A 14,196-nucleotide genomic window follows, 5' to 3' on the forward strand; every position below is an offset into this window, starting at 1 on the left:
GATGGAAACAGACCTATGAATATAGCTTCACTAGTCAGGTCAACACAAATTTAAGTATTGCTTGGATTCCTTACGTCTCTCATTTTCCTCAGCACTGTCAGAGCTCTCTTCCCGAGCCTGGATCCCCATTGGGCTAGAAGAGGAACTAGAATACTCTGAAGAACTACCTTCTCGGGGCATCTGATGAGCTGGTTGTTCCACATCCACACGTAGCTCTGGAGAAGAAAAGATCAGATCACAAGCTAAAGACACAGGGTACAATCCTGCAGTCAATGAGCTGTGCATTAAATAATACAGCTTCAACTATTTTACTTTTAATGTTCCCAAATCCCTGAAGTTTGATAAAGGAGCACACATAAAAGACAGCATTTTAAGGTAATGACTACTGAAAAGATGTGAAAATACACATTTACACAGATATATGTGTGTATATGTTTATAAATTTGTGTATATGTGAATTTTAAAATGGCCTGGAATTAAGATGGAATCTTAATTCAAATATTTTAAATATATTGTAGTTTTCTATAAAATTTCAACTACTTTTAGATTTTAGTTTGTGAACAGATTAACTTCTTCCATCATGTGAAAGAATACTATCTTAGGACAACAGAGGAAGATGTACTTTTCATTTCCCCAAAGTCAGTCCAGATAACTAACTTAACTGGTGGTGGTGGGGGTAGGCTATAAATACAAGTCAACTGTGGAGAAGAGAAAGAAGCATTGGTGATAAATGCCTCTAACTAGAAATATCTCGGTGACATAAGGGCGGGGGAGAGCATTACAGTGGCTCCCAGAAACAATTAGGTAGGTTACTTACTCTTTTTCGTTATTATTGTTGTTTATATTAATCAATTATATAATAAAAATGAAGGGTAATCCAAGCACACCCTTTCCTCTTTACCTCTTGCTGGGTCATGGATTGCCCAGGGCTCATTTAGGCTAGTTGATTACTTAAACCACTAAAGGTTTAAGGATATAAAAACTTAAGACTTCTAGGCCTTTCCTTCTGATCTAAAGTGATGACCTGAAAGTTTGGTTAAAGAAAAGGCAACAGGCTAAATGCATACATTTTATTATTTAATTCCCTTGTAAGTTAACAGCACAGTACATGGCTCTATGGAGCCAGATGTTAATCTGACTAATCTCAAATGAAATTTTACAGATTTAAATCTGTTTTAGGACAAAGAAGGTGGTCTGTGTCCTTCAGATTGATGGTCTCCATAAGTGATTAACTAGACCATTAGAAAGGAATTTCTTAATTGCATAGGTTGTAAATACAATAAGATAAGAGTTTGACAAAGTTTCAAACAGAAATTACGATCCAAGATGTCTGTGTTCTTTTTACCTTTAACATGCCATAATATAGTATATGTCTACAAATATTAAGATATGGAAAACGTTCCATTGTCTCATAAGGCATGCTAAGTCAGGTCCATTTGCTCTGTTGACATAGCAAGAGGCATTCTCCGAGTTTGCTTCAGAGAAAAGAGATTATTAGGTCCAGGCTTAATTCAAGCTCTGACCCTTAAAGTCCAAAATTCATATTAAATATTATCAAAAGTGAAACTTTCTTTTATGTCTTGTCTCCCCAAATTAGGGTTTACTCCTTGTGAGCAGATTGTTTTGCTTTTTCTATTTGTATCCTCAACACATAGCACAGTGTTGGGCACATTAAGTGCTTACTGAGGGCTTTTTCATTCATCTCTGGTACTGAGAGAGAAAATGTCTTATTTGTTTCCGTTCTCTTTTTCTCATTCTGCCCTTTTACCACTCACTGCATCCTTGTATTTGGGTCTTCTGCCCAAACGACTTCAGGCAGTCCTGTCCTTTTATCAGCACCCCCCAATTTTCCTTTCAGGAATGATAAAAAAATTAACAAACTTTTTACAAAGTAGGTATTCCTTTTATTTGTAATTTTATTAGGTACCCTAACTATGCCTATTTTATTTTACATTATAAAGTCCATAATGAGATAGATAACATAACTTCCCTCCCCCAAATTTAAGTATATGATATCCAGTACATTTCATCAGACTTCTCAGGCAGTCAGTGGACTTTTTTGGATAACCATTAAAAAATGATTAAGCAAAAATACTTTACTTTAAAAAGCACGAACAAAATTCTCACTTATAACCTTTACCTGCAGCATGGTTTCCACGGATGGTCTGTATAGGCCCTACATGGCTAGTAGGAGGAACCCTGGCTACACCACTATTGGTAACTGAAGATGGTGTCGAGGGATTCAGGCACCGTTTTTCTGACTTTTCCCTAGAAAGAGAGAAGCATGTAATCACTAGTCACTTAAGAAGCACTCACAACTTAAGGGACAATGTAATCTAGTTAAAATACAATGGAGGCTGTTGTAATAGCATAAAGCGTTTGGCCTAGATGACCTCTGAGGTCCCTTCCAGGTCTAAATCTATAAACCCTCCCCCACATTCCTCTGGATCCAGTCCTGATCTATTACTTACCAGCCTTTGGTTAGGCTAGTCCCAACCTCTCTGAGCTGTAGCCTCTTCATTTGTAAATTAGGGACAATACACTTTGGCTATCTTATCTTGCAGGGTTATTGTGATAAAAATGCTTTGTAAACTGTGAAGTGTTATACAACTATAAAATTCTATTTTTTGACAATATTTCTCCCTAAAAATTTTATTTCTCTGAGTTTTTACTGATATATTTTGTTTTTACATGACTTTCATTTCCAAATAGATCCATCTTCTCTCTCTTCCCGAGAGAGGCATTCGTTGTAACAAAGGATAAAAAAGAAAGGATAACAAACTTATGGTTGTTGTATATTTCCTAAGGAGATGTCAGATGGATGACAAGGATGAAGATTAAATCAATCCTTTGGATTCTTTCCAAATTCACCATTAATGAGTATTTAAACTAGGTGAACTTGCATTTTATAAGAATTAATTTAATCATTATCCATGTTTTTAATGGATAAACAGCAAGCACCAATAAAATAATTCAAAATATTAGCTGAAAGATAAGCACAAATAAAGCCTTTATCCTGTTAAGCCTTTATCCTGTATTTTAAGTATTTTAAAGAAAACAAAAAGGCAATCATACAGACTGGACTATAAATCAAGAATTACTTTCATCTTACTTTTCTAGCTCCAGCTGAGTCTTGAGCTTCTTCTTTGCGCCCATTGTCAGAGATTCAAATTTATTCAGATCTTCCTCAGTCAGGCTCAAAAACTTACAAGAGAAATAAGGTAAACAATCATTATGAATCAGATGTGGATTCCAAAAAGAACCACGCTGGTGAATGTAATCATTTTCTATCATCTTGGTGATGCTGGACAGTTAAGATGGCCAAGCACCAAGAAGAGAGTTGGCTCAATCTGTGGCTCCCCTAAGAGAGCCTGTGAAGGGCCCTCACCGAGAGGGCTCCTAGGAAAGGTTGGTGAGCAGAGCCACGCTGCCATGGCACTGCAAGGGGTAGCTTCATCTTCACTTTGAAAAGGAAAACAAGCAAATCTTACTTCACCTCCCCCCAAATCTTTAACAATGTACTGTTAATTCATTGCTCCTAAATTATAATTCAGTTATAATCAACTACTTAGCAGCTTTTGTATTTTCTGTCCCACATGGAGAGGAATACCTTGATAAACAAGCTCCATCCCTCTCAAAATGATAAAAAGTTTTTAAGAGATGCAGGTCCCTACTTAGAAGGTGGCATCTGTCCCAAGCAAATAAAAGTCACCTAATAGCAATGATTTAGATGCTATACACCAAATACTTTTAAAAAATGACACCCAAATCTTTAGCATGCACTTCACCCAGTATTACCAACTGAAAAATTTAGACTGAAAGTTTCAAAGAGGCAAAATTACAACAGTTCAGCCTTGTCTTCCTTTTCAAGGATGTGAAAACCAAACACAGAATAAATTGTTCAATTAATTAGATTTAATTAACCTCCCCCAAACCATTTCTAAGTTCAAGTAGAACCTGTGGGGAAAAACAAAACTTTAACTAAAACAAAAAACACTACATCACATTAGCCAGTAGGGGGCACTAGGAGTTCATATAATTGGAATAGGTTTAATTTATTTTCTAATTATGTGATACTAAAGCAATGTTATCTCAGAGTTTATTTCAGAAATTAAACTTGCATACAAGCTGAGAAAAAAAATTCTAAAAATCGAAATGGTGGATCACTTATAACTTTACCTTCTCCATTGTGAGTTGTTTGAAAACAGGATAGTATTTGTGCAAACGCAATTTCCTGAGCCAGTCTAAAATCCCATTTTGTTCCTGGGTCTGAGGGGTTTGAAGACTGGAAGACATTAATATGGGGGAAGAGGTGTCCATCTGGGTGCGGTAGGTCAATGATGAGCCAGTACTTCCTGAATGAGAGCAGTGGGGCAGTGCCACAGCTGCACTGGCAGGGTGTTGTATGTGATGCTGAGTACTGTTCTGAGAAGACTGAATGCCAGCTACTCCACATACTGGTCTGAAAATAAAATATTTATTTAGCACTAGCTTGTGATAGACAACCATTCTATTTTCATTAAAATTAAATGCACTATAAATTTAAAGTTTATGTTTTTTGATGTAAACATCATGGATATTGACTCTAAATTCAAGACTTCAATCTAAAAGGAATGAAGTCATCCATCACGAGGTTTAAAGAGGTTAAACATGAAAAGCAGGATCTCACAAACTGTTGCAGCAGTTTTAATTTTCCTCCCATTAGGTTAACACAAAGTACATCTTCAACATGACAATGTCCAAGGGCTAAATTGTGAAGTATTTTTAAACATGGACTGAATTGTTTGTTTCCCCTTATTATTTCTATGAAGAAAACTGATAATCATATGTGAAAATTCACTAGTTAACCATTACTATTCAGTTTTTAATGAAACCATAGCTTTTTTTCCTTTAACCAATTTAACTTCAAGGTATACACTGAGAAAAGTTTGACTTTCTTGGAGTGGACTACCGTAGAACTACCTAAAAGTAACAGCTATTTCACTGTTACGCTGGGAAAGGCCACTAATCAAATCTTTCTGTAAATATCAAAATTAGGTCAATTATGAAACTTCAACTCTATAATTCAGCCTATTAAAATCCAAAGTCACGCATGATAAATATTGGATCACAAGGAAAGGGATACTTTTTGTAATTTATTTGAAAATTTTTAAAAATGAAGAATTTCTCACCTTCCAGATGCTCCCATCATAGTACCTACTTTGGAGAGGGAGGGGGTGCCAGGACCTAATGAAAAATCAAAAGCGATGTCAACTATGTATAACCATTATTCTGATAAACTCAAACTGTCATTAAAAAACTCACTTGGACTTTGAAGCTGTTGGATAGGAGTTGAAGTGCTGAAAAATTTCTTAACATGGTCGTTTTTCAATATGTGAGAAGGTAATGAGGCCAAATACCTAAAAAAAAACAAAACAAAACAAAACCCAAAACCCAAGCATCTAATTATCACTGAAAATCAACTACTAATGACCTTTTCAAAAGGGTTAACTTTCAACCCAGTGCAGATCATAGTGAACTTTCCATCTTATTCCCCAAAGTCATCCCTTCTTTCTCAAGGATTTCAGCACTTTGCTCACTGTTCTCTGCTCCTTGGGAATTTCAACATCCATACTGACCTTCAAACACCCTAAATTCTCAATTCCTCTATTTTCTTTTATCCCACCTCAGCCTGGGGGACTGTCAATGGGATTACTGTCACCTTACCCACGAATAACTTCCTTAATTAAAAATAGAAATTCTTTTATCTGAACATAACCTCCTAACATTCTCCGTCTTCCTATTACTTACTCTGGTTAAACCCATTCTTTGTCTTCATCAAGACCTGGACCCTCCTCCCTCTATTCTCTTATTTATGTAATTAGTTTCCACAGGTTTAACTATCACCTACCTCTATGTAAATGGCTCCGATTTATATATATGTACCCTTAGTCTTTCACCTGAGTTAAGTCGTCATCGACACTTCAAACTAGATATCTGAGAGGCATCTCTACCTCCAGATCCTCCAAAACTTCCCAGTTTCTGTCAAAGACAGCATCATTCGACCAGTAAACACTTGCCAGATCGTGGCATTTCTATCTTCACTGCCAACCTCTTCTCTGTACTCAGAGCCCGCACATTGTTGGTGCCCTCATCACTTACTGCCTAGATTAGGCAACAGGCTTCTAATTAGTCTCCCTGACTTGAGACTTTCTCAACTCCAGCTCATTTTATGCACTGCCAGAGCGACTGTCCTCAAGCACAAATCTGACTCCCCTATTCAATCAATTCCAGCAGTTTCCTTTTGCCTCCAGGATAAAACAAACTTCTTCACTTTTTAAGTCCTTCACAGTCTTGCTCCAACTTATCTTTTCATTCCCACTGTGTATTATTCCTCTCCTTAAACTCTATGAGGCCACGAAAATGGTTTCTGTTTCTCATACATGGTTGTCCTCCATGACTGGAATGTTTCCCCTTCTCAACTCCACCTCACAGAATCTCTTTTCCTCAAAGACGTAGCAAAAGTATCACCTTATACATGAAGCCTTTGCTAAAACCACTTCCCCATATGCTAGTGCCTTCCCTCCTAAAATACCTCTGTATTTAATTTCACTTTGTTATCTTTATATTTGTCCTGCATATAGCAAATGTAGTTTTCTCTAGTTATAATTTCATTGAGAAAAATAATTTATGGGTAAATATTTCTGATTTTGGATTAACTAAGAACTTCTCTTGCATCTGTCTCAATTGCTAACTGTGGAAAGGGACAGTTAACATTACTGTTAGACTTTGAAATCTCATCATCTACACTTTCAAAAACCAGCTTTCGCCTGTTCTGCTGTCTTATTCTAGAAAATATGATTTTGAAAACCCTTAAAAAGGAGTCATCTCAGAGGTAAATAAAAAGAATTATCCCAGGTTTTGGTCACCCAAGATGTGTATGGACCAGAGCAGGAGGATTTCTACACAGTGATTCAGGCCAGCAGTCTTCATTGGTCCTTGTAAAAGCCATACCTCCAACTTTCAGGTTTATTTATGGTTCTAGAATAGGATACTCTCTTAGGAAGTTTGAGCACCTTTCTAGAATTGTTACCTAAGGTCCGATTCCAGGTCCATGTGGTTTCTCTCCAGGTAAAACGAATCTGGACCAGATAGGCAAGGAATGAATTTCTCCAAGTTTTCTTCAGGGTACAGCTGAGATAACTGGAAAAAAAACGCCACAACAAAAACCATAATAAGAAATATGAGAAACATAAGATTCAAGAGATAAAGGTTAGGTCAAAGGATAAAAACAGTACGGGCATCCTTTAACAGTTATCTTTTATTTACTTCTCTTTAATATGTACTACTTACCCAGATGGATATACAGTAAACTCCATAAGAATAGGAACTGTCATTATTTTTTGTGTTCCATTGCTTTGCATATTGTAGGTGTTTAATAAAGGTTTGAATTCAAGTGAACTTGATATATAGGGAATGAATGATGTAATAAAATATGGAGGAAATTCATTTTACATAAACTGAATTCCCCAAATGAAAGGAAATATTCAAGAATATTTTAGGTGGTAATACCTAGTAAAGTAAATTGTAATACTCTGGCCTATAGATCTATTAGGCACTGTAAACACTGAGTCAAAAGAAATGCCAAATTTTACAACTGTGAAGTCAAAATATGTCTGTGATAATGGAAGAGACTGTTGAGATATGGAGCACGAAGGAGAGAAAAAAAAAGATTGTTGGAGACAAGAGATAAGGGACAGCTAGGCCGTGTGGTGGATACAGTATTGGACCTGGAGTCATGGGGACTTAAGTTCAAATCTGGCTTCAGACATTTACTAACTGTTGTGAACCTAGGCAAGTCACTTAATCCTGACTGCCTCAAAAAAAGAAAGAAAGAAAGAAAGAAACAAGGGGTAAAAAATGGAGAACAAAAGCAAATTGTTAACAGATACAACACCAAGCAGCCACAATCATTACCATTCCTGCCCCAATATTTCAACATCTTACTGAATTTCTTTTCCTCTGTGGGTTATCCCTGATTTGATTTGCATGTACCTCATTAGTGTGTAGTTTGTCATGTAATTTTATTATGTCAGAGGCTACAAAGATAGTACTGTTAACAGTGTTCTTGAGGTTAATTTCTTCTTGTTCAGTGGTTCAGTCATGTCTAACTCTTTGTGACTCCCAGGCTCTTCTATCCTCCACTATTTCTCAAAGTCTGTTCAAGTTCATGTTCACTGTTTCTATGACACTATCTATCCATCCCATCCATCCTCTACTTCCCCTTTTCCTTTTCCTTTTAATCTTTTCCAGCATCAGGATCTTTTCCAATGAGTCCCATCTTCTCATTATGTGACCAAAATATCTAAGCTTCAGTTTTAGTATTTGACTGTCCAGTGAGTAGCCTGAATTAATTTCTGTATTGATGGATTTGATCTCCTTGCTGTTCAAGGGATACTCCAAAGTCTTCTACAGTACCACCATTCAAAAGCATCAATGCTGCAGTGTTAGCTTTCTTTATAGTTCAGCTCTCACAGCCATTCATTGCTACTGAAAAAAACATAGCTTTGACTATGTAGACCTTTGTCAGCAAGATGATGTCTCTGCTTTTCAGAATGCTGTCCAGATTTGCCATAGCTTTCCTTCCAAGGAGCAAGCATCTTCTAATTTCATGGCTGCAGTCACCATCTGCAGTGATCTTTGAGCCCAAGGATATGAAATCTGATAGTGCTTCCATTTCTTCTATTTGAAAGGAAGTAATGGGACTAGTTGCCCAGACCTTAGTTTTATTTGATGTTAAAGCTTCAAGTCAGCTTTGCACACTCCCCCTTTCACCCTCATCAAAAGCCTTCTTTATTCTCCTTCACTTTCTGCCATCAGAGTGATTTTGTCTACACATCAGAGATTGTTTCTATTTCTCCTGGCAACCTTAATTCTGCCTTTTGATTCATTTAACCTGGCATTTCACATCATGTACTCAGCATATAAGTTAAATAAGTAAGGCAACAATATACAGCCTTGTTGTACTGCATGTCCAATCTTAAACCAATCAGTTGTTTCATGTTCGGTTCTAACTGTTTGTTTCTTGACCCACACGGAAGTTTCTCCAGAGACAAGATGATCTGGTACTTCATCTCTTTGAAGACTTAGCACTTTTTCTTGTGATCCACACAAAGGCTTTTTAATGTAGTTAAGGAAGCAGAAGTAGGTATTTTTCCTGGAATTGCCTTGTTTTTCTCCAGGGAATCCAGCAAATGTTGGCAATTTGGTCTCTAATTCCTCTACCCCTGAAAACCAGCCTGCTCTTCTGGATAATTACCTGTTCACATATTGCTGAAACCTAGACTCTTAAGCATAACCTTGCTAGCATGTGAAATGAGCATAACTGTATGGCAATTTGAATATTCCTTGGCATTGCCCTTCTTTAGGACTGGGACATGACCTGATCTTTTCCCATCTAGTGGCCCCTGTTGTGTTTTCCATATTTGCTGGCATGCTGAGTGCAGCACTTTCAATGGCATCATCTTTTAGAGTTTTAAACAGCTCAGCTGGAATTCCATTACCTCCACTAGCCTTATTGTTAACAATGCTTCCCAAGGCCCACCTGACTTCATTCTCCAGGATGTCTGGCTCTAATCAGGAACCACACCATTGTACTTACTGGTGATGTTAAGATCCTTCTTGTATTATAGCTCTTGGGTATATTCTTGCCATGTCTTATTAATCTCATCTGCTTCTGTTAAATCCTGACCATTTTTATCTTTTAACATACCCATTTTTGCATGAAATTTTCCCTCCATATCTGTAATTTTCTTGAAGAGATTTCCTGTCTTTCCCATTCTATTATGTTTTTCCATTTCTTTGCATTGCTCATTTAAGAAAATGTTATTATCTCTCCTTGCTATTCTCTGGAATTCTGTATCCTATTGAATATGTCTTTCCCTTTCTCCTTTCCTCAGCTATTTATAAAGCCTCAGCAGACAGCCATTTTGCTTTCTCACTCTTTTCCTTTGGAATATTTTTTATTGGGGCCTCCAATACTGTGTACCTCTATCCATAGTTCTTCAGGCATTCCATCTAACAGATCTAATCCCACAAATCTATTCATCACTTCCACTTCATATTCGTAAGGGATGTTATTTAGGTAATTTTTATACGGTCTCATGGTTTTCCCTGTGGTCTTTAAGTTTAAATTTTGCAGTAAGAAGCTCATGATCTAAGCCAGTCAACTCCAGGTCTTATTTTAACTGACTGTACAGAGCTTCTCCACCCTTTGGCTGTAAAATACATAATCAATCTGATGTTAGTATAGACCATCTGAGGATATCCAGCTGTCTTTTGGGTTGAAAAAGAGTGTTTTTGATAACCAAAAGCCCAAATTCTACTCTCTTTTTAAAATAATTTAGGAAATAGTGTTAATTTTCTATTTACTTTTTGTTGTTATTCCATAAAATAAGCATTACAAAGATGAGCTAAAATATTATAGAGCAGCTGCCACTTACCTTTAAGTTTTGTCCTTAATGCACAATACAGGAACAAGGTAATACATAGCTATAACACCCATGATTAATGCGACACATCCCTTTTGGAATATCATTTTGATTTTATTCCTTCATTTCTAAGGACAAAATTTTCATTCCACTAAAAAATATATCAATCTTGGAAGTATAATGCTTAAAAAAACTCATGAAACAAATGAAGAGAACCCTTCTGGAATCAATTTTACCTTTGAAATAAATTCAGTCACTTCAGTGGAAGATTTGGTTAGTGATGTTATTGAAGAATCAGACCACAAGACCTAAAAAACAAATAAACCCAAATATATTTAATTACATAGTCATAAAAGCAGCATGCACTAAGTCTGTTATATACATATGCTAATTAAATGATAGATCCTTATTAAAAAACATTAAAAAATAAAAATAAATTTATAAAAGCTAGTCTTTGTATCTAGTTCAAAAGCACCATATTCCACCATACTGTTAAGAGTTTTGAACCTAAACTATGTTCTGTGAACCTGGGCAAGTCACTTATCCCTGTTTGCCTCAGTTTCCTCATCTGTAAAATGACCTAGAGAAGAAAATGGCAAACCATTCCAGTATCACTGCCAAGAAAATCCCGAACGGAGGAACAGAGGCAGGCATAACTAATCAACTAAACAACAGTAGCAACTCTCACAATGATCACAATCCTTATGAAACAACATGAAAACAAAGATTTACAAAACAAGATATCAAAAAGATAAATTGGAGATAATCTTAGAGGGAAGTAACTAGCATTTAGAACTGGGAAAGGCTTGTTACAGAAGGTAGAATCTGAAGGAAGCAGTGAGGCCAGGAGACAGAGATGAGGAGGAACAGAGTTCCAAAACCTGGGTATAGCCCGTGAAAATGCTGGGAGAGTCAGGAGATGGTGTCATGCGGGAGAAATAGCAAGGAGGGCAGTGTTACTGTTATCTCAAGAGTATGTGCAGGAAGTAAAGTATAAGAAAACTAGAAAGGCAAGGGGTAGAGTAAGGGCAGGTTATGAAGGGCATTAAAAGCCAAAAAGAGACTTTATATTTGATCCTAGAAGCAGAAGTAGATATAATTTCACTGCAATTTTGGAGAAATTTGAGATCCTTTTATGAAAACTGCCTCATAAATGATATGTACCTGTAACTTCTTCAAATTCAGCAAAACTTTCAGTCATTTTCAGTTCTACTATGTCTTTATATACAGTCACTGTTAAGCTGATTTGCTGACAAAAAATATATATATACCCTATTATAGCAGCATAGCAATTTTATAAGGAACAGTTATCCTCATGAAGAATTATTCCATGTTATAGCCAACTGGGAGTAAATACCAAATTTTCTATTTTTAAATGTATTCTTATCCTAAGTTAATTCCCCCTCATTTGTGCTACTATGTAAAATACCAGACACATTTTAGAGTACTGCATGGCTCCTCATTAATGTGTAGTTTGTCATATAATTTTATTACTCCAGAGGCTATAAAAGACAGTACACTGATGAGAGGCTAATTTCTATTCCTGTCTTAAAATGTATTCTTCCTACTCAAATTATATTTGTGCTAATTTGACAATATCCAACCTAAGGTTTTTTTGTTTTTTTGGTCTGAAATATTTAAAATTACACCAGCAGCAAAGCGAGATTGGGGGTGGGGAAGAGGAAGAACATTTCTCATATAAATTATTAATAGCTGTGGACATATACGGAAAAACGTTTCAATTCTTAAAATGTTCTACCAAAAGCAATGGTAATAGTATGTGTTTTTTAAAAAAAATATGTTCATTTATAAATTTAAGTTTGCTTTTCTAGTAATAACCCTTACATCATGACAAAAACCCAGGCAATTTCTAATTTTACAGTACGTTCCTGTCCTCACATGTTCATACCATAGGAGAACATACTAAAAGAATTGTAACACAAAATCCAATTCCTAAACAATAAAGAACAGCTTAGATATCTTGTGTTTAGGTAGATGGCTATCTGCCTTCACTAACAACTATGTAGTTTCAAATAAACAAGTTAGACTAGTCTAAATTGTTTGCCTGGGATTTATTTTTCTCTCATTCCAAAATATAGTTGTTATTTTAGTTTCTAGAATTTCAATTTATGGAAACCATAAAACCAGTTTTGGCAAACAATGCCCTCCTCTTGGTCTGAATCCAGCCACACAAACCATTCCTAACTACTCAAATCCATCCCAGAGGCTTTTGATGACCATATCAGGATTAGAGGGATATGGACCCCCCCAATATCTGACCTCATGATACCCTTTCATGGCTGTCTGTCTTCAGCTTATAGGTGGGCTGGTTTGAGATATCAAAAGCCAGGTGAAAGAGATAATAATAGTTCAAGTGAAAGTGGAAGACAGAAAAATCATAGCATGCTGGAGGTAAAATGTATTGAATTCAACCAAACATCTGTCATGTCACAGATGCAGAAACTGAGCAACTTGCCCAAGGTCAGTATTAGAATTCAGATCTTGATACCAAAGTAAGTGCACTCTTTTCACTATACCACTGCAGTCCCTATGCCAGTTTATTGTTGCTGAACTCTTAAGTGGCCTCAAAGTAGCTACCTGGGCACCAGTGATTGTTATAGGGAATCTATTAACTGTTTGGCTGCCCCTGCAAAAAACCTCAAGTCCTCTTTCCTCAAAAGAAAGGAAGTGAACTGGAAGAGCCACTGACCAGCAGAAGTGGCTAACCAAAAAGGGGTCTTTTTCTTGTTTTATTTTTTAAAAAGTTTGGCTCAAAACTACCTGCTGACCACACTTCAGGTGATGAACACCATGATCAAAGCTAAAGCTCTCCCCACTTGGTCACATGCTTTGTTTTCATTTGTTCTCGCCTCTCAGTTTTGTATTTTATTCTGTGCTACTTCCAGTCAGTCTCAGCATTCCAACACTTTTCTCATTCTCTTATTCTGATGATGACAAAACTAGGAAATGATGAACAGTGACACTATTTTTATGTCTTGCTTTTATCTTCACCTTGTGGTGAAGGGCCTTTCATATTTATACTGTATGATAAATTTTTTTTGTCTATTAGCTGTACCTGTATAATATCACTTGAAGATGTTAAAAATATATTTTATTGGAAATAATAAAGACTAAACTCTGGAATACCTGAAGAAAATATCAAGAGATAACAAGAATGAAAAGATAGCTATTTTTTGAGCAGGAGAATAAGTTGATCAGATCTGTTCATTATGAAGACTTCTTTAACAGCTGTGTAAAAAATGATATAATTGTGAGGAGAGAAAATGGTAGCAGGAAAAGCATTTAGGACTACATTACAATAACAAAGATGAGAAATAAATGGACAGGACTTGTCACTGATTGGATGTGGGAGGAGAGGAAGAAAAAAATCAAACGTGACTGGAAAGATAGTAATATCAACAGAAATAAGCTTGCTAAAAGACAGGGAAAATTAAAAAAAAGTTTTGGCATATTGATTCTGAGGTGCTAATGGGACATCCAACTATCCAAGAGGAAGCCAGAAGACTTTTTCATTCCTCAAGATCCTGCCCACCCCCCGCTGAGAATGTTGCCTCATATTTTACAGATTAAAAAACCCAACCAAACATGCCATTTACCAGGAACTCCCTCTTTTCTCTTCCCCATCTCCTATCTCTCAGGTGCCTCTGCCACTTTCTCCAACTTCACCCCTACCTCACCTGATGAAATGGCCTTATTCCTTACCAGG

At 36.4% G+C, this 14,196-nt stretch overlaps 1 protein-coding gene across 3 annotated transcripts in view; it reads right to left on the reverse strand.

Annotated features, from left to right (window-relative positions):
- Window positions 1-14,196, reverse strand: part of ZCCHC14 (zinc finger CCHC-type containing 14) — a 119,267-nt gene that overhangs the window by 7,610 nt on the left and 97,461 nt on the right. For all 3 annotated transcript variants that reach the window (XM_072636272.1, XM_072636270.1, XM_072636273.1), the window contains exons 4-11: window positions 10,706-10,777; window positions 7,073-7,182; window positions 5,305-5,399; window positions 5,172-5,226; window positions 4,180-4,462; window positions 3,113-3,204; window positions 2,141-2,268; window positions 75-215 (exon numbers count right to left, since the gene is read on the reverse strand). In XM_072636272.1, coding sequence (XP_072492373.1) covers window positions 75-215; window positions 2,141-2,268; window positions 3,113-3,204; window positions 4,180-4,462; window positions 5,172-5,226; window positions 5,305-5,399; window positions 7,073-7,182; window positions 10,706-10,777 — 976 coding nt within the window. The remainder of the gene's footprint in view (window positions 1-74; window positions 216-2,140; window positions 2,269-3,112; window positions 3,205-4,179; window positions 4,463-5,171; window positions 5,227-5,304; window positions 5,400-7,072; window positions 7,183-10,705; window positions 10,778-14,196) is intronic.

Source organism: Notamacropus eugenii, chromosome 1 (assembly GCF_028372415.1).
Source record: "Notamacropus eugenii isolate mMacEug1 chromosome 1, mMacEug1.pri_v2, whole genome shotgun sequence".
NCBI lineage: Eukaryota > Metazoa > Chordata > Mammalia > Diprotodontia > Macropodidae > Notamacropus > Notamacropus eugenii.